This window comes from Phyllostomus hastatus, unplaced genomic scaffold (genome assembly GCF_019186645.2).
Source record: "Phyllostomus hastatus isolate PE091 unplaced genomic scaffold, TTU_PhHast_1.1 phas_contig_210, whole genome shotgun sequence".
Classification (NCBI taxonomy): domain Eukaryota; kingdom Metazoa; phylum Chordata; class Mammalia; order Chiroptera; family Phyllostomidae; genus Phyllostomus; species Phyllostomus hastatus.
This window is the reverse complement of record NW_025333737.1, coordinates 19,552,260-19,577,439: the sequence shown is the minus strand read 5'-3', so window position 1 is coordinate 19,577,439 and position 25,180 is coordinate 19,552,260. Positions and strand designations below refer to the sequence as shown.

The 25,180-nt window shown below is 39.9% G+C and overlaps 1 protein-coding gene across 3 annotated transcripts; it reads left to right on the top strand.

Annotated features, from left to right (window-relative positions):
• The first annotated feature begins 505 nt into the window (after window positions 1-505).
• Window positions 506-22,271, top strand: PRR11 (proline rich 11). 3 transcript variants are annotated; one of them, XM_045836921.1, is made up of 10 exons: window positions 506-553; window positions 6,350-6,482; window positions 8,874-9,024; window positions 9,256-9,378; window positions 12,536-12,799; window positions 13,817-13,915; window positions 14,503-14,615; window positions 17,469-17,528; window positions 17,617-17,713; window positions 19,656-22,271. In XM_045836921.1, exons 2-10 carry the CDS (start codon window positions 6,355-6,357, stop codon window positions 19,716-19,718), a joined length of 1,098 nt encoding a protein of 365 aa, XP_045692877.1. In that variant the 5' UTR covers window positions 506-553; window positions 6,350-6,354; the 3' UTR covers window positions 19,719-22,271. The 3 variants fall into 3 exon arrangements, with proteins under 3 accessions (XP_045692877.1, XP_045692874.1, XP_045692875.1); XM_045836918.1 differs by lacking the exon at window positions 506-553 and adding an exon at window positions 617-705; XM_045836919.1 differs by lacking the exon at window positions 506-553 and adding an exon at window positions 810-853.
• The last annotated feature ends 2,909 nt before the right edge of the window (window positions 22,272-25,180 follow it).

Here is a 25,180-nt window from a genome sequence, read left to right as displayed (position 1 = left end):
CTGTCACTCAACATCTTGCACTCATTGGCTCCTCCGCTTTACCGACGCCCGCCCATTGGCGACTAGGTAACGCCTTTCCTCTTGAAACACGTTTTCCTGTTGGGTAAAGACACAAAACGCCTCAGAAAGATTGGCTGCTATACTCTTACTTTTTTCCATTGGTTGCACCCTCATCTCTACTTTCAATTTCATAGTTAGGGCTCAGAAGAGAAGATTGTGACTGGTGCAAAGGGAAAAAGAGCCAACCAATTACAAAAAGGCTTCCACAAATGACATAGGGGAAGTGACACACCTTCTTTCCTCTCCTCCTCCCCTCGCTCCCGCCTTCTCCTTATTCATAGCAGAAGCGCCTCAGCTCTGACTGGCTGGAGCTTGGTGCTGTATCAGCCAATCATAAGCCAGGCTGTGCTATCACGTCACTGGGAGCACTATTCGTGGAGAGACCGAGGCTACGATTGGTCCCTTCACTATAAGGTTTTAATTTTGAATTTTTCTTCTGGGCGAGGGCGAGGCCACTGCCTGGACTTCATCTAATCCCCGGGCTCTTAGACTAGTAAGTGCAGGGATACTCTTGTTACCCGGGCTCGCGTCTTCCATGGCGGGGCCTGTTGCTGCTTGTGTTCTTAAGGTTTATAGAGGTGGGGACTTTGACTGGACTCGGAGGGGAGATGGAGCGGGGCAGACGTTTGAGGCGGTTAAGAAGTGGTATGCCGAGTTCCAACCTAACCATACATCTATATTTTTTAATCCTTACCCGAGGATACGTTTATTGATTTTAGAGAGAGAGGAAAGGAAGGAGAGAGAGAAACATCGATCGGGTTGCACCCTACCGGAGATGGAACCTGCAACCTAGGTATGTGCCCTGACCAAGATCAAACCCCCTAACTTTCGGTGTAGGCGAGGATGCTACAACGAACCGAGCCACTGGGCCAGGGCGGTGCAGGTTCTTTTTAATTGGCCTTAAAATCTTTTCAAAACAAGGGAGGTAAGAAGGAAGAATACTTTTCAATTTAAAAAAAATAGGCAAAATGCTTTCAGTAATCATGAAAGAATGAGCTTCTACTTAGGATTGGCAATTGGAATCTTACCTAAACCAGCAAAAAGAATTGTCTCATTACTCTTGGAAAGGGGACAAGTGTACGTGTTTTAAACTCAAGGAAGACTGCTGTATATTCTTTACATTGTACGATTGTCCTCTGTAGAGTATCTAATACTTTTTAATAAAGCAATGATAATAAAGACAAACCTTAGTTTGCTGAGTCCTCTGTCCTGTTTGAGGTAGGAATTATCTTCAGTTTTTGATAGACCTGTGATTATTTTTTAATGGAACGTTAATTTAAGAATATCTCAGACTGCACCATTTGACACTTACAGGTTTGACATAGTCTCTAAATTCTCTGCATGTGCTAATTACTGTAGTTACTTAGAAGGCTATTAGAGTGACCTACAGCCTAGGTCTCTCTCTCTCTCTCTCTCTCTCTCTCTCTCTCTCTCTCTCCCTCTCTCTCTCTCCCTCCCTCTCTCTCTCTCTCTCTCTCTCTCTCTCTCTCTCTCTCTCCCTCCCTCTCTCTCTCTCTCTCTCTCTCTCTCTCTCTCTCTCTCACACACACACACACAGCACACACAGCCAGAGAAGAAAGAGGAGAAAAGAGGAGAAAATATGATTTAGTTCTTAGATTTTTTTTCATTGAAAAATAATCTCTGAAATGACATCAGCTTTTGTATGACTCTTGAGAAATTTGAATGCATGGGCATTGGAACAACCACCAGGAAAGAAAAAGATGGCCCAGTTCCAGAATGGTGGTATTCTATTTTTCAAGCTAATAATACATACCAAAGGTTAACTGTCAACTACTAATACAAGGTCTATTATTGTTAGAAACAAACAAAAAATAGCAGTCTTCTGAATTATCTCCCTATAATCCTGACTCCCACTTGCCAAAGGCAACACTATCGACTCTTGTAGATATTTACCTCTTTCTGGCATTTACCTCCATGTTTCTAAATTACATGCTTATAATACTATTTCTCTCTTTTTTCAATTTAGGACATTATATAAATTTAGACAACTACTGATTTCTACTTTATCTTTCTACCCAATATACTTAAATCATGATTTTTAAAATAAGCATTCAATGCTTACACTATTAAATACTGTGTAATAGGGGAACATACAGTATTACTATGATTATATTTTTCTTTGTAAAACTTTTTCCTAACCATTTTTATATGCTTATTTTTTTAAGCACTTAGCAGTAATATGGCCCCAACTTTACAAAAGTACAGGCACCTCCTCTAGAATGGAGAAATACATTAGGAAATTTATCTATTTCCTTTTTTGTTTGTTTTCCCTTAGAGACATTGTTACTGAAGTCCTCTGTTACCCCTGCTCACTTCACTGGCTGTGTCCACTCTAAGCCAGGGGTCAGCAAACTACTGTTTTTATAGGTCTCATAAACAAAGAATGGCTTTACCATCTGTTATAGTTGGGAAAAAAGTCAAAAGAATAATATTTTGTGACACATGAAAATTATATGAAATTCGGACTTTAGTAGGCATAAATAAAATTTATTGGAACACAGCCACATTCATTTGTTTAAGAATTGTCTGTAACTGTTTTGGTGCCACAGTGGCAGAACTGAGTGGTTTTAACAGAGATCAGATGGCTCGTACTGCCTAAAATATTTATTATCTGGCCCTTTACAGAAGAGGCTTGCTGACCCCTGTCCTATGCCTGCTTCAAAGTTGTCTTCCCAAGACTTGTGGTCACTATTATCCTGAAAATTCCCGTTAATTATCTTAATTCTGTTCTCACACTTGACTGAAAGTTTGGCCAGGTACAGATTCTAGGATGGAAAACATTTCCTTTAGAATTCTAGCGTGGCTGTTGAAGACTGATGCCATTCTATTCTCAGTCCTCTCTGTATTTAATCATTTTCTCCCTTTGGGAAGCTTTCAGAATCTCTTTATTTTTTGGTGTTCTAAATGATAGCCATAGATGATATGAATGTTGGTTGATATTTTCTTTTATGGAGTAAGAGAAAAGCAAAACAGATTTACGTTAGGCTTCACTTTAGTTATGTAAGCCACTTCTTTGGTGAATCAGATAATAGTTTTCAAATACTGGAATAATATCCCTCAATTTTTTGTGCTGTTCACAATGTAATGGCCACAGACAAGACACACTTTTAAGTTTAATCTGCCTTATTAACATTGTTAATAATCACTTTGTTAATAATCAACAAAATAATAAGTCAAGCCCTAATTTGTAGTATTTTATATTTGTGGTGTAAATACTCCTGTCATTGCCAATTTCAAGTTTCCAATGTGAAACAACTGTGGAGTTGGGAAAAAATGAACAGTAATACAGCATTCTATAGCATTTTTTACTATATTGGTACAATAAGGTAAAACAACCTCAAGAGTATAGATAATAGTTATATGCATAGAAATCATTAGGAAGTGATGCATTTTGCGTACTGATTCCTTTTTAAAATAAATTATCTAACTGTAAGTTTACAGAATGTAATTTTAAGAGTGGGTGTGTTAACAACTGACTTGCAGACTTCCTGAAAGTGTAGCAGTTGCCAACCCAAGGGCACCACTGGAGTGGAGGTAAAGATAAGGAGTCAGTCCACCAAGTTAAACCAGAATGTCCAACTCCTTTGCAAAGTCTACTTTCATAACTCAGACATTGGTGAATATAGGGAAAAAAGGAAGTGGGAGGCAGGAAGCCAGTTCTCTACGTTAGACATCAAGGGTAGAGAGGGAACAGAAGGGGGAGGACTGCAAAGGGGCAGATGGGAGACAAGGAAGGGGAGGTTACCATGGAAGACTTGGATTCTAGGGATCTCAACCAGTGAACTCTGAGCCTAGGATAGAAGTTTCCAGTTACCTTTCTTCATGGGCATGGATTCAATGACGTTTATTTAACCTTATTTTTAGGCAGTCACAAGATTGGCGCTTCTTCCGATGCCTTCCCAAATATCCACATTCAGAGTATTTTTATTTTGTTCCCCCCCAACAATCAATCCTTTAGACATCCCTTGCATTTAATTGCCCCTGCTTGACCAACCTCCGTTATATCAGCAGAAAGAAAAAGTGGTATAATAAAGTTGAAATTGTTGGCAGTGAAACGGCACCAGGTATTAGACAAGTGAAGTCAGAACAGACCGTGGCTCAGCAACCTCAATACTTGAGTTCTAGCTAAGAAAGAATTCAGAGCCAAGACAAACTATAAGAGATGTATTTAGAAAGTCACAAAAGCAGAAGAAGTAAGCCTTAGAAGAAATTGGGCTCAGAAAACAAGCTATAGAGGCAAAAGAAGGGCCCTTGGAACTTAGGAGAAAGACCTGGAAGGCAGTGGGAAAAGGTGCTGGCGAGTTCCACAGAGAGAGCCACATTAGTCATCGCAGCTGGTCATGATGTCAGCATGGTGGGCGTTACTTTGCTTGGTTTTGGTGCTTTTCTGGGCCTGGAATTGATGCTAAACACAACTGATGCTTATATGTTATCTCTAGGGGTTAATGCTTAGAGGGTGGTGGTGGAAGGGTTTGTTTGCATGGGGAGTTATTGAGGCTATTCCCCTGCCCCTTGATCCTCCTCTAAGGGGATTCTGAAACCACATGACTACTGCTCTGCCAGCGGAGGAAAGATCAGGGGGTTTAAAACACAGGACCAGCAATATGCTAGGGGAGGAAAAGTCACCCTGGGAGCGAAGCAAGGTCCTTGTTTCCCCAGTTTTTCTCGTTGCTTTCCATCCTAGTGACTGTATGCGGCCCATTGTCCTTGCTCTGCTCATGCCTGTCTAACTGCCTACCACGGAATTGACTATTTTTTAGTGTGTCTTTCAAGCCTCTAAGAACTAAGGAACATGCTCTGTTAATTTGAGACCAGGCAATTAGTTCGATAAGATGCTGTTAAGAATCTTTACTCTTAGAAGGCTGTTGATGTATGCTCTGTCACATATTGCCATTAGGGGTGCCCTCTGCCAAGTCCAAAGCTCTTGGAGTTACTGCAACTTCTCAGTTTTTACAGCCCACAGCAGGCGAGGGGTAGGTTTTTCAGTCAATGGAATCTGAGAGCACAGCAGGCTTAGAGCTGCATACCAAGTGCTGGAAGGTTACCACATGAACAGAAGTGAAATGAATGTGTATTTTAAAGGCCAATTGTTCCTATTCAAATGTAAGTTTGAAGGGAAGGAGGCCCAGCCCTTGAGATCATTTTTAGTTCTGCTACTTGAAGAAAGACATCTTTGTTCCTCAAGGAGCTACAACTAGCTAAAACCATGGAGGGCCCCTGGAACTTCGCATCAAGCTAGCTCTAACTTAATTTTCTTAAGAAAAGAATCCAGAATGAAACATAAGTATACTAGATACCTAGGTTGTTTTAAATCATGCTTTAAAATAATTGTTTTGAAATATCCATGTTTTAGATTTGGGGTAATTGTTATTTTGTATATCGCCTACTATTCTGTTACACTGCCATACATTGGAAAGATCATGGTCTTTGGAGACCAACAGGCCTGGACTCAGTACAATGCATTATTGCAATACATTGGGCAAATCATCTAACCATTCTAAGCCTTGGTTTATTCTTGCATAAAAGTGAGAATAAAAATCCTCTTCCTTAGGGATAATATCTTGTAGGAGAGAGAGGATTCACTGAGAAAATGTATGTGGAGGTGCCTAAGAGTAAATGGACATTCAGTAAATGGTTGATTTTCTTTCTTTTTTTTTCTTTGAGATTTTATTTATTTATTTCTAGAGAAGGAAGGGAGGGAGAAAGAGAGAGAGAAACATCAATGTGCAGTTGCTGGGGGCCATGGCCTGCGACCCTGGCATGTGCCCTGACTGGGAATCAAACCTGCAATGCTTTGGTTCATAGCCCACACTCAATCCATTGAGCTACGCCAGCCAGGGCTGATTTTCTTTCTTCTATTACCAACTCCACCTATTACAGTGGATGCTCAGTAAATGTTACTGGCAAAGTTAATTCCTTTGAGTAACATATCATTATCCAACTATTGCTATTTTCTCTGTTATAAAGAAAGGGAAAGCCACTGAACTTAATGAAGAAAAGCAAGACAATAATCAAAACACAATTAGTAATGTAATGTCAAAGCCAAGGTCTCTCTAGCAATTGCTTAAATGTGGGTTTAAATTCTCTACATCAGAAGACTTCTGGGATGCTGGTAGTGACCTATTTCCTAATCAAGGTGGTGGTTACAGGGTGTGTTCTAGTTTACTTTGTGATAATTCATTGAATGATACACTTAAGATGTGTACATTTTCTATATGTATATAGTATTCTTTAAGAAAAAAATGTTAAAAGTTTTTTTTCTTTACAGAAATCATGCTTAAGTTCAAACAACAAAGAAGAAAGCTGAAAACAAAAGCAAAAAGATTATCAAAAAAAAGAAAAGCCTCTCACTTTCAGTCCAAGTTAATTACACCTCCCCCTCCGCCACCCTCACCAAAAAGGTAAGGCATAATGTAGAATACAGAAAGCATTTAAAATCCCATCAGTTTAGGATAAAGTTACTAGATATGGCAAATGAAAATACAGAATGTCCAGTTAAATTGAATTTCAGATAAACAATGAATATTTCTGTATTGTCTCATGCAACTTTATAATATACTAAAATGTATTCATTATTTATCAGAAATTAAATTTTAACTGAGTTTCCTCGAATTTTGCATGGCAGCCATCACTTAAGAGTTCAAATTGTTGCTAGGAGAGACCTGGTTCTTCTTGCTGATGCATGTAAAGAATTACAAAGCAGCAAATCTATTAGTGTATAATCAGTTTATTAGTGACCTGTTCCCCTGGAAGAGAATGGGACTGGGTAGAGTGGTGGGGGCGTGAAAGGCAACATTTCAGGGCAAAGCAGGGCGGCAAAAGTAAGAGTGGCTGAAGACCAGGGTGGCAAGCCCCCAGGCAGCCTGAGGCCTGGTGGCTAGAGGCCCAGTGGCCTGGGAGCCAAGAATGCCAAGAGCACCCTGAGCCAGAGAGAGACGGAGGAAGGGAGGGAGGGGGGGGGGGGGGGGGGATTCTTTGTTCTGAGAACTTATATAGTTGGTGGTGGGATGGGAGAGAAAAGTTACATATTGATTAACGGGTAAATGTGGTTTCCTGGAGGAATGTGACCACCCAAACTTAGGTATGTGTGGGGGTCTGTTAGCCCGAATCCTTATCTTGCTCCTGACTCCATTTGTTCATCTTGTAAAACAAACACATGACAGGAGGCAGTTAATTAAAATTGGGGCACTTTCCAAAGCTATTGATGGGCTCTTTCTGTAAGCATCAGGGACTCCCTCGTAAAACAGATAGTGACCAGAGGTAGGCAATTAACCAAAGTTGATTTATGGGCTTCTTCTTTCTGCACGTGGACCTTCTCCCACATTCCAGGTCTTTAGATGAAAGCACAGTTTCAAGGCTTTCTTCCCCAGATAGTGGAAATGCCACATAGAATTTCAAGGACTTCCCTTCTTTCTTGTTAAGGTAGTGTTTCTTGTGATGTTGAAACACCTGGGAATATTATTAGACCAGGCTCAGGACTGCTGAGTTAGCATGTGAGGCATGTCTCCTTCCTCCTCCCTGCCTCGGTTTACTATTTATTCTACCTAACTGATAAAAGGGTTTCCTGGCAACCAGGATGCTAGATGCTGGCTACTAACAGTATTGCAGTCTCAGAGTTCTTCCTATGCTGTCTCCTGCCTCTAAATGAAGTAATAATCACAAGAAATTGTGTTAAAAGTGTACAGTAACTATCTTCTCTTTTCCTAGTAAATTTAATTGCATAAAAATGGTAATGAAGCGATGAAAGAGGGGTATAAGACTAGAATTTAAAGCTTAGTTTTGGTGAAGTTTGGTCAGTTATTCACTGGGACTCAGGGCTTAAACATGTTATTATTGAAAGACTACTAGGTGTCACAATAACATACTTTGTACATCTTGTTGTTATAGCTGTCTTTACAGAAAAAGTTTAAAACAAACTGGCCCTCAAAAAAAGCAGTAATCATATCATCTCTTCTCTCTTTCCCGAATATTGAGAAAGCCACCTAACTGGTCTTTCTGCTTCTGCCCTAGGCCCCTCTGCAGTGAGCCTGTTAAAGTCATGTCATGTTGCTTCTCTCCATAAAGCCCTTCAATGTCTTCCTCTCTCAGAGTAAAAAGTAACATCCTTTGTATGACCCACAAGGCCTTTCTGATTTGACTCTGACATTGTTTCTTAATCCTCTTGCCTTCTATTTCTCCACTCAAGTCATCCTGGCCTCCTTGCTGTTCCCCAGACCACCTCAAGCTCCCACCTCAGGGCCTTCGCACTCACCGCTGCCCCCGCCACAATGCTCCCCTCCCAGGTTTTCGCGCTGCTAGCTTCTTTACTTCCTTTAGGTTTTTTCCCCCCAAAAGTCCCCTTCTCAGTTCAACTTTCCCTGGCTACCCTATCTAAAATGTCACCTCCATCCAACATGTCACCTTTCCCTCTCTTTCTTTATATCTTTTTCTCATTAGTATTTATTCACTAACAATCCAAATGTGCTATTTATTTATTTATTTATTTATTTATTTATTTATATTTTTCACCTTCCTTCCATGAGACTGTAAACTCCATGAGGGTCGGGTTTTTGTCTGTTTTGTTCATTACTGAATCCCTGGTGCCTATTTACTTACTATTTTATTTATTACTGTTGATTTACTCTACAAATATGTGCTGCATATGTGAATTCCAGAATTCTAGAATTTACTGAAGAATTTGACTTTTGTTATCCTTCATTCCTGACTTGTGCTATAAAATCAGCTTGTCGTTTAATTAAAGGCTATTATTCCAACTCAGGAGTTTTTAAAATTTATTTGGTTTTGTCCTGCAGAGTGATTATTTCTTCCACAAATATACCCCTTAGCAGAAGCTGGCTAAGATCATCCTGGAGTTTCACATTTCCCAGTTTCAAAGATGCGGTCAAACTCTGGACAAGGAGGGTATGGTCTCTATACAACTGGTGCCAGAGCCGCACAGCCCAGGTATGGGTCTGACGTACCCGTTTTCAGCAGTACGGTTGGTTTTTTTACACGCTTGCTCTGTGTGTGTGCTAGGTCAACACGGCACTCAGGCTAAGCTCAGATGAGATGAGATTATGGGGTCATGTCTGCCTTGGTTTTTATAAAACATGCATCAGACCACTTTCTTGTACTCTTTGCTTGTCCTTATCTTACTGCTCATCAGAGTCAAGCTTGTGTGGTTTTGAATTTTAGAGCTTAGAAGTATTGAAAGACACCATCTTTCCTTCCCGGTTCTGCCACCGAGAACTCGATAGTCTGAAACAACGGTTTTGCATGTTGGAAAGTGAATTGTGCAAGCTCCAGGAAGCACTGAAGGTTAGTACTGTCAAATAAAACACAAATCTGGAATTAGGTAAGGAGGAAAGGGGTTGTCTCCCATAGGAATCCCAATGCGCTTTCGCTAGAAGAAGGAATGACTATAGGAGGGACCCAGACCTGCTTGCTCTCAGATCTGCTCCTGAACACTTCGAGGCTCTGCCACGTATTGCAGGGATGCTGACGCCGGGAGGCATCTGTTTCCCACGCGGGCTCCTGTAGGCCATATTTTCCAAGCTCCATGTCACCTGGTTCCTGGTAGAGGGGCTAATGGTAGACACTGATGAGAGACTAGAGAGAGGGAGAAGATGGAGCGTTTTTCTCTTTCATTCTCTGTGTTGGGCAATTTCTCCAGCAGTGGTTGTAGTTGTCTCCAATTCCAGCTCCCACAAGGTAAGTCTACCCCATTGCTTGATTCTGTGGGATAAGCTAGCTCCAGAGATCTGGTTCTACTGCTCTTTGCTTTGTCCCTCCAGTCTCAAGGTATCTGTAGCTTACTGCCATTGCTAATTTCTGGGCTGCCTCCCTATCCCCTGTGAGCTTCTCAACTCTTCCATCAATAGTGGAACCAACTGCCTACATTACATTGCCCCTCTCTGAAATCTCACAGTGTTATTTTCTGGACTGATATAGGCAGGAAAAAAACCCTATAAATATCCACCCTCTCCAAACTCTGCTAAGCAAGGCCTCTGTTCTCGACACCCAAAACTCAAAGAATAAACATCACACTCATTGGTTTGGAGAGAAACTTCTGAGGTTATATCCCTGCTCCCAGAATTTGTACCTCAAGATGAACTAGCCAAAGATGGGAAGGCAAATCACCTCCCACCTCTAAGCCCCAGTTATTCATCTATGAAATGGGAATGATGCCATCTACAGTGGGCTGAATGGTGGCCCCCAAAAAGATGTGTTCAAGTCCTAATCCCTGGAACCTGTAAATACTCCTATATTAGGGGAAAAGAAGGTCTTTGCAGGTAAAATTAAGGCTTTTGAGATGAGGAGATCATTCTGTATTACCTGGGTAGACCCTAAATCTGATGGCAAATATCCTAATAAAAGAAACCCACAGGGCAGAACATGGAAAAGGAGGAGCGGTGGGACCACCGAGGCAGAGATCAGAGTGATACTGCCTCAGCCAGGGAATGCTGATAGCTACCAGAAGCTGGAAGAGGCAAGCAGGGGGTTCTTCCCTAGAGCTTTTGATGCAGACACCAGCCCGCAGTGTCTGTGTCATTATGGATGAAATGAGACATTCACACCAACTACCGAGTCCAGTGGAGGAAAAGGGACACCATGGCTTTTCTCTCAAGGGGAGCAAAAGCCTCGGCTTCTGCCATGACAGCCTTTTATTGGATTTCTCCTCCCATTACATGATGGTCCTTATTTACTATGCACAGATTCGCTTTAGGTGGTTACCTTTTACAGAAAACAAAGAAGCCAATGCTGCTAATCACATCACAGAAGAGGGATATTTGCAAATGAAAAGGCAAAAGTGGTTGAACCAGTTACACTCATCCTTGCAAGGTTTAGCATGGATTTTAGGAAGTTACTTTGCAGTAAATGTCCTCAATTCAGGGTGAGGGAGTTTTAGTAAAAAGCAAAACTCATAACGGCCTGAGTACATTGCAGGCCTGATTCCCCACGGGAGAACCTATCCATGGGTGTGGGTCCTGTGCATCTCTGAGTGGGAGCTGGGCCCACGACATGCAAAATGGTCTCCTACAAGCCTTGGGAGAGAGCAAGGCCCTACTGACACCTTGATTTTGGACTTCTAGGCCCCAGCACTGTGAGAAAATGAATTTAGATTATTTTAAACCACCAAGTTTGTGATAGTTTGTTATAGCAGCCACAGGAAACTAATACACAGTTTTACTTCATAGGGTCATTGTATTTGTTTGCTAGGGCTGCCATAACAAAGTAGCACAGACTGAATGGCTTGTCCAGCAGAAATTTATTTTCTCACAGTTCTGGAGGCTAGAAGTCCGAGATCAAGGTTGGGTTGGGTTATTTTTCTGAGACCTCTCACTTTGGGTTGTCTTCTTACTGTGTCCTCGCATGGTCTTTTCACTGAGCACGTCTATCCCTGGTGTCTCCTGTATAGTCAAACTTCCTTTTCTATAAGGACACCAGTCAGGCTGGAGGCAAGCCCACCCTGACAGCCTTATTTTAACCTAATCCCCCCTTTAAAGACCCTATCTCCAAATACATTCTGAGGTACTGGGGACTGAAACTTCAACATATGGTTAGGGTAGGGGTATACAAAATTTAGTCAACATAGTCACATTACAGCCCTTGGCCTTTTTATCAATTCCTTAAATATACAGTATTCTTGCTACTAAGGGAAAGGTTTCCTTAGAATCCGCCGAGGAATAAATGCCAATCAGCCACAAAGTTAGGCAGTATAGAGCTTTATTGGGGTTTGCGCACCAGGGCGAGGTTCCCCAGGCCACGCCCAAACAGGGAATATGGCGGGGTTTTATTTTGGGTTGGTTCTCCGTGGGAGCTGGGGATTGGTCCCTTTTGAACAAAGCGGCTGTATATTATTGGTGGTTGTCTTTGGGCTCAGGTTGCCAGGCAGATACCCATTTTGGCAAAGCCGGCCGTTTGGGCTCCCTGGGTTGACGTCAGCCGTCTTTTCCGGGTTGTAGCTTGGCCACCATTTTGTCCTACCCTGCCCGTCCTGACACTAAGAATTTTTCCCTCTGAATCTCTGAGAGTTCCCTGCTCGGAACTCTTTCCCCAGGCCTTCTCTGCCTTCATACGGTAAATCTCAATCTGTCCTTGAGATTATGGCTAAATGTCACTCCCCAGGCTTCTCACTCTTCATGCTCTCAGCACTCTTCATTACTCTGATTGAATTATTATTTTGTTTGGTTTTGAGTACCTTTGTGTGTGTTTAATGTCTATGTTCCTCACCAGACTGTCAGCTCCATGAGGTGGCATTCATCATACTCTGAGCTCACATTGACCCATAGTATGAATGAATGAATGAATGAATGAGTGAATGAAAAAATAAATTAGTAATAATGACAAAATATTATGAAGCACATGTATACTGTGAAAGTGTTCAAATTAGTAACTATTATTATAATGATTCTCAGCAGCAAGAACCAAATTAATCTGTTATTCCTTGGTTAAATGTAATGCCTTCTTTCAGACTATCTCAGAAAATTCTTCCTGTCCAAGCTGTGGTCAGACCTGCTACTTGAGCGGTAAACTTGCAGATGTGCCTGCCGGTGCTCTAGCCGCCCCTGGAGAATCCCTGGCTGTCCTTCCTGCCACACCGCCACAGCCAGCTGTCCCGCTCTCTCCTCCTCCACCCCTGCCACCTCCACCACCTCCGCCTCCTCCTCTGCCTCCACCTCCACCACCCACAGTATCTTTGCCGCTCAGAAAGTCCAATCTCACTAAAGCGCTTCAGGTAAAAAGCAATCTAGTAAAGGTGTGCTTTTGTCAGTGTGTAATGGAGGAACAAAGACGGGTGGCCCTTTAAAGCTGGGATAAGGACTTTGACAGGAAAGCTGTATTTTTTTATGACTCTATATCTTAGTCACATCAATTATTGTGTTTATAAAAGCTCAGTCCACTGGGAACTCACCAAAGCAGGATATAGAAATGAAAGTGATTTGGGGTTTTTTTTAAGGGTACATGAATGAAACTCAGTAGAGTAGAAGATTTCTGTTGGTTTCTCAGCATACCTTTATTTTTCTTCAACTAAACCATTTAGTTTCCCTTGAAAACTGTCAGCATGTCTTTTTACCAAAAGGAAAACCTCCCTGGGAAACCAAAATAAGAACAGAGGGCAGCTTAGTGAGTGAACTCAGAAGAAGAGGTGGCGGATCCTAAAGCACAGTGCTATCAGGCTGGACGGCCCATCTCCATTAGATTTACTTACCTGCCAAGGGGACTGGAATATTTGTGAATCACTAAAATAGGCGTGGCCCTGTTTTAAAACCTGCTGAATTTTCACTGTAGATAATGGCTAATTTATAATGGCTGAGTTAAAGCCAGAGCCTATTGCTATATTTGCCCTAATGTATACCTCTCTGACTATATATTTTTGCTCTGTGGGAACTGAATCTTCTTTTTATGTAGTTCAGATAAACTTCTAGTAGTTCAGATATTTTCACTTTAATTCAAGGAACTGCTTTAATTCCTGACTTACTGTCATGACTTCTGAGGAAGACGCGTGGTTGCAAGGAACTAGTCCATCTCTCATTATCAAAGCTGCACCTTTTGATGAATGCTTTCCATAGCTTTAGTATCTTTGGGCACTGAAAACAGTATCATTCTTGGTTGAGTGAAAAGAATTTGGTAGGTTCCTAGAGTATATAAGAGTTAACTTTTAACTCCAGGCCTTTAAAAACTACATTTGGATTTGCATTTGACTAGGTGTCATGGATCCAAATTGAATTCTAATCTATCCATGTATTTTAAGGCTGTACCATTAAAAAGAGATGGACCCATGCAGATAACAGTTAAAGATCTACAGACTGTGAAACTAAAGAAAACACAGAGTTTCGATGAAAGGAAGAAGGTATGATATCATTGGCCACACACACAGCCTTTCAGCTATTAGCCTGGTTGTTCTTTTATAGAAAAAAAATATGCAAGCCTTATGTATAGAAGTTATTCCAAGGTAAGTACTTGATGTCTTATTTAAGTAGTTGTGGATCTCTGCAACAAACTATGTAGATTCCAAAGTTATTTAATTAGGCCATTTTATGTATCAACCATTAGTCTGAATGAAGAAGTAGAGACATACTAGTACTTTGAAGCTTTAGAATAAAAATTTGAGTGGCGTAGTGGGTATATCTTATACATACTCAGTACTCCAGTATACATTGTTTCAGCGTATTTACATTTTGAATATTTTTTTAAGATTTTATTTATTTATTTTTAGAGAGGGAAGGGAGGGAGAGAGAGAGAGAGAGAGAGAGAAACATCAGTGTGCGGTTGCTGGGGGTTATGGCCTGCAACCCAGGCATGTACCCTGGCTGGGAATCGAACCTGGGACACTTTGGTTCCCAGCCCGCGCTCAATCCACTGAGCTACGCCAGCCAGGGCTTCACATTTTGAATATTTTTAATTTGTTTTTAATGATGTCTCATTTTGCAATTAAAGCTTGTTCCATCACCAAAGGCACGGAATCCACTAGTTACAGTCTCTGACCTGCAGCGTGTGACCCTGAAGCCCAACTCCAAAGTGTCATCAACTCGAGTCACGCACTTCTTAATGTAAGGAATTACACCATGTTATTATGCTCTGCCACTGCTTAACAGAATGATTGTTTTTTTTGTTTTTTTCTAACTCTAACAATTATATATGGGTACTGTAGAAAAAATGGTATCTACCAAAAAGTTTAAAGAAAACAAAAATCATTCAAATAAGTGTATCATTGAAGATTGCCACTGTTAACATACTGTTATTTATCACTGTGATCTTATTCTAGGGATATAATCTATTGTTTATTATAAGATATGCCATTGATTTAATAATAGACTTTGAGGGGGAAAATACTATCAAGAATTTTAGTAACTTATACCTCAATAAAATAAACTTTAAAACAGCTCAATTTCAGAAATAATAAAATATGAAGACTAGTATGTCTTAGAATCAAGGAAATCTAAGGTATACATGTGTGTATTCCTGTGCATAATACTGTAGAGACAGTTATGACTTTTCCCAGTCAGTGTATCATGAGCTTCCCCACCTCATTAAACATTAGTTTAAAGCATAATTTCACTTCCTTAATATATACAGTTTATTTAGGTTTTTAAGGATTTTTTATTTCTGTAACTTTTTTTAAAATATAGTTTATTGATTATGCTATTACAATTGTCCCATTTCCCCTACTTTATTCCCCTCCACCCTGCATACCCCCCTCCCACCCACATCCCCCCCTTTAGTTCATGTCCATGTGTCATAAGTTCTTTGGCTTCTACATTTCCTATACTATTCTTAACATCCCCCTGTCTATCTTCTAACTACCATCTATGCTACTTATTCTCTGTACCTTTTCCCCCTCTCTCCTCCTCCACTCCCCTGTTGCTGACCCTCCATGTGATCTCCATTTCTGTGGTTCTGTTCCTGTTCTAGTTGTTTGCTTAGTTTGTTTTAGGGGTTTTATTTTTTAGGTTCCGTTTGTTAATAGCTGTGAGTTTCTTCTCATTTTAGTGTTCATAGTTTTAATCTTCTTTTTCTTAGATAAGTCCCTTTAATATTTCACATAATAAATAAGGACTTGGTGATAATGAACTCCTTTAACTTGACCTTATCTGAGAAGCACTTTGTCTGCCCTTCCATTCTAAATGAAAGCTTTGCTGGATAGAGCAATCTGGGATGTAGGTCCTTGCCTTTCATGACTTGGAATATTTCTTTCCAGCCCCTCCTCACTTGCAAGGTCTCTTTTGAGAAATCAGCTGACAGTCTAATGGGAACTCCTTTGTAGGAGTTTCCCATTAGAACTCTCTTCTTTTCTCTTGCTGCTTTTAAGATTCTCTCCTTATCTTTAATCTTGGCTAATGTAATTATGATGTGCCTTGATGTGTTCCTCTTTGGGTCCAACTTCTCTGGGACTTTTTGAGCTTCCTGGACTTCCTGAAAGTCTATCTCCTTTGTCAGATTGGGAAAGTTCTCCCTCATTATTTGTTCAAATAAGTTTTCAATTTGTCTTCATCTCCTTCTGGCACCCCTATGATACGGATGTTGGAATGTTTAAAGATGTCCTAGAGGTTCCAAAGCCTCTGCTCATATTTTTGAATTCTTGTTTCTTCATTCTGTTCTGGTTGAATGTTTCTTTCTTCCTTCTGGTCCAAATGGTTGATTTGAGTCCAGGTTTCCATCCCTTCACTGTTGGTTCCCTGCAGATTTTTCTTTATTTCACATAATGTGACCTTCATTGCTGCCTGGATATTTTTTATGCTGTTGAAGTACCCAGTGAATTCCTGGAGCATCCTGATAACCAGTGTTTTGAACTGTGCATATGATAGGTTGGCTATCTCTTAGTTGCTTAGTTGTTGTTTTTTTTCTGGAGCTTTGATCTGTTCTTTCATTTGGGCTTTTTTTTTTTTTTGTCTTGGTGTACCTGTTACATAGTAAGAAGCGGAGCCTTAAGTGTTCACCAGAGCAAGGCAACCCAGTCACTGCCTTATGACTATATATGTGGGGGAGGGGTCTGAGAGGGAACAATGGCACTTGCTCCGGTCTCTGCCAGTTTTCAGTCACTTCCTCTACTTCCCCCAAGCACATTGGGCCCTTCTAGTGTGATTGCTAGGTGGGTGGGCTTTTGTATGTTCTAGGACCCTATGGGTCTCTCCAACAAACTCTCCTGTGAGGCTGGGAGTTTCTCCTGCTGCTGCCTCAACCCCCACAGGTGTTTTCAGTCAGAGGCTTTGAGGCTTTATTTCCCCGAGCTGGAGCCCTGGGTTGTGTGGTCTGTCTTGCTCCCCAGTTGTTCCTACTGGTTTATCTGCGCACGAATGTGGGACCGCCCAGCCCACCAGCCTCTGCCTTGCTGCCCAGCTGCAGCCTTGCATACCACACCCCGTTCCACCATCCTCCGCCTCACTTGGTCCGCCAGCCACTACCTGCTGCCTTGCTGCAAGTCCTCTCCACCCAGCTGCCCATTTCCGCCCCTCCTACCAGTCTGGATGAATGTTTCTTCTTTAACTCCTTGGTTGTCGGATTTCCATATGGTTTGATTTTCTGTCAGTTCCGGTTGTTTTTTTGTTTTTAAATTTGTTGTTCTTGTTTTGGTTGTGCAAGGAGGCACAGTGTGTCTATCCACACCTTCATTTTGGCCAGAAGTCTTATTTCTGTAACTCTTCATTGAACATCCTTATCTATCATCTAGATGTATAGCTGATTTTTTTCTAAGATGGATTTTATACATGTGATAACTAAGAGGTATTGCTTATAAAAATTATTATATCACCTTATTCTCCTATCAGCATCTCATATTATTTTTTTAATGTACCAAATAGAACTACTCTTACTTTCTAGGATGCTGTCTATAAAAATGACTATTTTGCTTTGGGAAAAATGATAAAATCTAGCAAGTTCTAACTTTAATGCCTTTATTTTATCAGTACTCCTGGTAAAAGTCAGATAGATCTGCGGAAACTACTTAGAAAAGTCGATGTAGAAAGGTAATACACTCTCTTATCTTTATGCACTCTAAATCCACTTGATAACTGGCATAAAACACAGTTTCTAATATTTTCATTACATTTGAAGGAGCCCAGGTGGGACCCCACTTACCAATAAAGAAAATATGGAAACAGGAACCGGACTTACCCCAGTAATGACACGGGCCTTGAGGAAAAAGTTTCAGGTAAGCCTTAAGGGGAAAAAAATTTGGGGGTGTTCCTTTCTTCAAAATCATTGATATAGAATCATAATCTAAGCAGTTTTCTTAATAATAATATTTTTTAAATAGCACTTTATGCCTTACAAAATACATATTTAGGCTTCATAAAAGTCTATATGAGATAGCAAGGATTATTATCTTTACTTTAGCAATGACTGTTTTTTAAAATTCCTTTCCTAAGTATTGATTAAACACTTCCTGTATGCCAGGCACTGTGCTGCAGTACCAGGGATACAGTGGCAAGCAAAACAGACACAAATTTACTGTTTTGGAGCTTTCAGTCTAGTGGCAAAAAAAGATATTAATCAAATATTCACATATATGTATAATTTTGCACTGAAGTTAGTGCTGTGAGGAAAAGGATTCTTTGGGAACCCATAAAGGAACTTAATCTAGCCTGGCTGATTTAGGAAGGATTTCCTTAGTAAGTGATGAGGTGAGACTTGAAAGATGAATAGTCATTAACTGCGAAGGGTGCCCAAGGGGTGTGGGGGTGGGTCCCCCATGGATGTCATGGAATAAAGAGGAATTGTGGCCTATCAGAGGAATTGAAAAGTGGCCAGTATGGCTGTAACAGAGAGTGAGCTTGACAGACAGTGATAAGGATGTAGCTAGGAGTCAGATCATGCAGAGTTCATAGGAAAATGTCTTGTCAGCTTTTTTCTTTGTCTTCCACATGTGTGCCCTCACCAAAATCCCACACATCAGCTCGCCTTGTGTGAGGTTTTTCCAAGCCCTGTTTGTCTCTGCTATCTCCCTGGTCATCAGATCTGTAAGGAGCAGCCTTCCTTCTGCCACCCCTGCTAGAGCACGGGGACACAGGGCTGCTGGCCTCTTTGGCTATGAAGCTTACATTTCTGTGTCCCTCTGGCAGCAGAGACACACCACAGAACTCCACTGCTGACATTCTCCACCCCAACACTGTCCTCCCTCCTTTTCCTCGTTAAGCATCAGTGCCTTTGGCAGGACAGCTTAGTCTCCCTCTTGCTAATTCAACATGGTCGCCCTGGGCATTATACAGTATTCTTTGGAGCTGTGGCCAGATTCCTTTCCTCCTCTTGGAGCATCCAGTAGGGATCTACCCCCAGATCACCCTCCTTGGTGATACCACAGATTGTGGAGGGCAGGGGTAGAGGGCAGTGGCCTCCCTGAAGAACTAAGCCCCTTCTTTTCCTTGTTCAGCTCCAGGATCTTTTTTGTCCAAACCCCACCCCATAACAACTATAGTGGGCTGGGTGATGTTGAAACAAATAAAAATATAATAAATAATATATCTACATATTGAGCAACAACATCAAAAATCACAGCTAGGATCTATGCTATACATGTGCTCCTCCTAGTCACTTACTAGGAGGATGCCTAGTAAAACCTGTTGCTGGGCATCGAATGACTTTTCCTACCCCGCCCTTGGGCTTCCTTTCTCCTTTAACTCTGAAGCAACTGCTGTAGTTAGGTCTTGCACTTGGCTGCAGGTCACAGAAATCTGACTGCAGAGTCTCAGCCAACTAGGGGCTTATTTTTCCTACCTACATATTCATTGGGGAAGTAGGCAGTCTGTACAGCAGCTTCACCATGTCATCACTGCTCTTCCATCTCTAATGTGTGACTTTGATTAGGGTGCAGCGTGGCTGTACTTCCTGAATTCTCACATCTCCGTTCTAAGCAAAATAAGAAGGGCAGAGGACAAGAGGGTGTGCTAGTTAAGCTGTCCCTCATCTCTTTAAACAGTTGCTACCCAGAAACTTCTGATTATATCAAGAAAACTGGGAAAATGGGGTTTTAGAACCTGCATGCATTGCTGCCTTGCACAAAGTCTGGGTTCTGTTAGTGAGGAAGAAGGAGAGCTGTGTTGGCTACAGGAACATAGTCCACATTATAATTGAGACCCCCTTTTTTTTCTCCATAGCTGGCTCACCCTAGAAGCCCAACTCAAACTCTGCCACTTTCTACAAGCAGCTTTGATGAGTAAAACTAGTGCCAGTTCTGCCTGACTCTATGTGATATCCAGAAATGTGCTGATAAAATCGCCTCACTCCTTTTTAAAAATGTAGTATGTATAATTAGTCTAATATATAATTCCATTTAAAGAATTACAGTGTGTATGGAGCCCATATATACTGTGGTATAAAGTGGGTGTTTGGATACTTTCTAGTTGGCATGATCAGTAGGAGAACAGAATGGAAAATACAATTCCCAAAGCAATGTTTATCCTGGAATTAATCAATTTAGACTAGAGAGGTTGTTCAAATATAACTAGATAATTCTAATTTGTACTCAGACAATAACCTAGTTCCCATTCATCTTGGGTATTTTCAGGTAATTGTGAAGAAAGTATTTCAGTCTATAAAGCTCATACATTCATTAAGTACTACAAACTTGATCAATTAAAAAGACCCTCTGGATTTGATTTCCTTTCATTACAAACAGTTAAGAAGTAAAATCATCCTTCATCCAAACCCAACTATTTTCCAAAAGGTGGGGAAGCAGAAGATCCAATGTGACCTTAAAAATTAGAATGATGATTTCTAGTATCTTAGGTAGGTAGTTACATCCGGCTCACTGAAGTCTGAGATATCTGTTGTTTTATGTCTGCTGTCCACATTCGAACAGCTAAATATACATTTCACTAAGGCTCAACATAAACCTTACATTTTTCTCAGTACCCTGTGAAGGATTCTCTGAGGACTATAGGAGGTTTGCTGTAAGACATGATACCCTGTCCTCAATAGCCTGTTGATTCAGTAACAGTAGTAATGCACACCGAACTGTGTTGTTGTTCTTTCCTGCCAGTCCAGGGTTGCCAGATTTAGTAAACATAGACACGTAACACCTAATCAAATTTGAAATTCATATCAATAGCAAATAACTTTTATATATAAATTTGTCCCATTAAATAATAAATAATGTTTTAGTATAATTATGTCCCAAATATTGCATGGGACATGTGTATACTAAAACAAAATTCACTGTTTATCTGAAATTCACATTTAAGTGGGCATTCTACATTTTATTTGATGACCCCATCTGTCAGTCCCCTACAAAGTTGCCCAGGATTTCTGGGAGCCCCCAGTTTGTCAGATATACCTGCTTGGCAGTGGACACTCTTACAGCTTCAGCAAGGATCCCCACCACTAACGTTGTAACTAATGGGGCAGAAGGGGAACTCGCACTGGTGTGAGTGTAACTGAAAGTGCCGAATTAGCTTCAATGCTGTGACCTCCACTGCTGCTCCAGGAATAAGGATGGCAGTTCTTTGTGGAGAGTAACCAAAAGGTTTCACATCTTCACTGCACTTTTTAGCTTGAGAGGAAACAGCTACATAGACGATATCTTTGAAATATCCCCCTGGCTAGCCTAGGCTAGAAAGTTATTTTAGCAGTTTTCCAAATAAATATTGCTTTGAGATGCCAAACAGTGTTATAAAGTTACCAGATTGGAAAGCAGACCTGGGGATACTTTTATTTTTATGACACTCCACTTATGTTTACAGCACATTAATAGATAAAAATTCAACAGATAATAAAGTTAAATATTTGTGCTTCCAGTGAAAGTTTCTTTTAACCTGCTAGCTGCATGTATGCTATGTGTGGATAAAAAGAATGTTTACTGAGAATAAAGCAGTTGAATATCTGTACAAAATATTTTATAAGGCATTCATAATGTTTCTAATATTCATACACCACTATGTATTATATCAATTTAATTTAAATGATTTGATCATTCTTATGGAATAAAGGTTCATTAAAAATGTTATAGAAGTACTATAGATAAATATTTGTTAAGCTGCTATTGCCATTGTACCAGTATTAAAATATATTCTACCTTGCATTCATTTACTAACTTTTATGACAAATTTTATACTGTGCCCATTTGAGAATCCTACAGATGCTATGGCTTCATTAAACCATTGCTGATTGTATGCTCCCACTGTTTACTTTGAGACTAAATAACAACCAGAGAGTATAAACTACAAGGTGTATCTGGTTTTGTGTTTAGATAAAGAACAATAATAAAAACCTTTGATTTTTCTTTTTTAATGTTTTCACCAGAACCATAGCACATCCAGAAACGTATATGAAACACAAATATGTAAATTAACAAATTATAAAGCAAACTCACATCTAACCATCAAGAGACATTATAAATGTCTTTATTTTTTATTACTATAATGTGAAAATTATTTCTTTTTTCCCTCTCTTTTATTTTTATTGTTCAAGTACAGTTAAGCAAACAAAATAAACCATAGTATTTAGGGATGCATACTTAGAGGGCAAAAGCAAGAAATATTTATTGTATAAAATGGAGACAACTATAAATGTCTTTAGAAGCTCTGTCTCCCTCTGCTAGTATAATCCCTTCCCTCTAATTACTGATGCTCTTGTTACAATAAGTATTTCTTGCTTTTGCCTTCTATATATGCATCCCTAAATGCTAGTTTATTTTGTTTGCTTCTGAACTCTACATTAGTAAAATCATACATTATTTATTATTATATCTTCTTTCAATCACTTAGTTTTTAAGATTTAACCATGTTATTGTTCAGTACTATTGGGTTGGCCAAAAACCTGTTTAAATTTTTCTGTAAAATAAAAGACACATTTTTCATTTTCACCAATAACTTTAATTGATTTGGATATTTTAGTATGTCGGCTATCTCCTGTTATTGGCTTCTAGTGGGTAGAGGCCAGGGGTGCTGGTAAACATCTTCCAAAGCATCAGACAGCCCCACTGCAAAGAATTATTTGGCCAAAGTGTCAATAATACCAAGAAACTTCGCAAACCACTTTTGACATGTTCAGTCAGTCACTGCACCTTCTCCATACACTGCACAAATATTTTTTTACATTTCAGCTGTATTATCTTTCTCAAAATAATAAAGCATGACATGCTGAAAATGTGTATTTTCCATATTCAATATTAAAATGGCTGCACAAAAATTCAGTTTTGATAAGATTTTTAAAAAATACAAGCTGATATGACAGCTGTCAAAATACAATCTAACAAAATTGATTCAAATGAAGCTAAAGCCAACCAAGTACTGCTAGAGCCAGTGTACGGAAAAAAAGTAAAGGAACTTCTTGGCCAACCCAATACAAATAATTTCTTTTTGATATGTGAATATAATTATTCATTCCATTGTTAATGAACATTAGTGTTGCTTTTAGTTTGGGGCAATTATGAAACTGTTAGATTACAAAGTGTGCCTGTTTTCTAGATACTGTCAAACTGGTTTTCCAAGTGATTATACCAATCTGTGGTCCCTTCAGCAAAGTATAATAGCTGTTGTTTCTCCTATTTTCTCCAAAGGAGTCTTTTCTATTTGGTTTTGTCAACATTTTGTTTACTTGGGAAATCTGTACAATGTGTGTGGTTTAATATACACTGTTTTTCCTGGATTTTTAATTCAAAGAATTGTTAAAATAATCTTTTTTAAAATCCTCCAAGGATATGTTTTATTGATTCTTTTTAGGGAAAGAGAAACATCAATCACTAGCTTCCCATATGCACCCCAACCCAAACCCAATCAAACTCATAACCCAGGTCATGGATTGAACCCACAACCTTTTGGTGTATGGGGATGACACTCTAACCAAGCTACCATGCCAGGGCTAAAATAATCATAGATCAGCAAAGTCACTAAACATAGCAAATAATCTCCGTGATGAGTACCACAATGTAATTTATATGGACGAACATACGGATGTTTTCATTTCAGTTGGCTTTTCAAAGAGAAATAAGGTCTGGACATGTAGAAGAGAGGGAACAAGTAGAAGAAAATTTTAAATAAATTTAAAAACACACCCCTATTTCTTTCTAAATTCTTGTTAATAAGAGTTATTTGAGTCCTGACTGGTTGTAGTTCAGTGAGTTGGGTGTTGTTCTGCAAACCTAAAGGTCACCAGTTCAATTCCTGGTCAGGGCATATGCCTAGGTTGCAGGTCATGTCCCCAGTTGGGGGAGTGCCAGAGGCAACTGATCAATGTTTCTTCTTGCACATGGCTGTTTCTCTCCCTCCCTTCCCCTCTGTCTAAAAATAAATAAAAATCCTTTTTTAAAAAGTTGTTTGAAAATAATTAATGGAATTCAAATATAGTTTAGTGTATTAAAAACACCAACACCACCCATCACAACTGAGGGCCCCACCCTTCCTTTGAAGATTAAATGAGATAATTCTCTCCCCTCAGTTTTAATTGAGATATAACTAGCACATAACACTATTAGTTTAAGCATACAACATAATGGCTTGATATAGGTATATATTGAAAAATGACTTCCACAATAAACCTAGTTAACATCCATCCCCTCATATAGTTACAATTTTTTTCTTGTAATAAGAACTTTAAGATGAAGTCCCTTAGCAATTTTGAAATATGCAATACAGTACTATCGTCATAGTCACCATATTGTACATTACATCCCCAGAACTTTCCATCTTATAATGAGAAGTATGTATTTTCTGATCACCTTCACCCTTCTGCCCACTCCTCTCTCCACCCAAATCTGTTCTTAGATTTTACAGTTAGTTTTGTTTTAATTCCACACATAAGATTATACATAAATGAGACAGTTTCTATAAGAATTTAACACAGAGCCACACAGGGTAAGTAATCTATGTCGAATTATTTTATTGTCATTATTTGACATCCCAAGTGAAAACACATTAAACACAAATTACCAAATTTCCATTTCTTCTTTAAAATTAAGAGTATTTTAAAAAAACAAACCTCACCATACTTCCAATCAACTAAATCAAATATTGAGTTAAGGCTTTCCACATTCAAGGAATAATTTTTTAATATTATTACAAATTAAAGAAAATGTTCAGCCCTGGCTGGTGTGGCTCAGTGGATTGAGTGCTGGCCTGTAAACCAAAGGGTGGCAGGTTCGATTCCCAGTAGGGCACATGCCTGGGTTGTGGGCCAGGTCCCCAGTAGGCAGCCCTAGAGAGGCAACCATACATTGATGTTTCTTCCTCTCTCCCTCCATTTCCCTCTCTAAAAATAAATAAATATTTTGAAAAAGAAAATGAAAATGTTCACTGTATAAAATAGAGATACAAAAATAAAAGAGGAGATCCACCCAAAAACCTCCACACAGATGTTTGTAGCAACTTTATTCACAATTTCCAAAAGTTTGAAGCAATCAGGATGCCCAGTAGGTGAATGGATACATAAACTGTGGTACTGTTGACGGGAAAGACCTGGTTCTTCTTGCTGATGCATGTAAAGAATTACAGAACAGCAAATCTAGTAGTATGTAATCAGTTTATTAGTGGCCCGTTCCCAGGGAAGAGAACAGAACTGGGTAGAATAGGGGGTGAAAGGCAAAGTTTCAGGGTAAAGCAGGGTGACATAAGCAAGAGCGGCTGAAGACCAGGGTGGCAAGCCCCTGGGCAGCCTGAGGCCAGGTGGCCAAAGGCCCTGTGGCCTG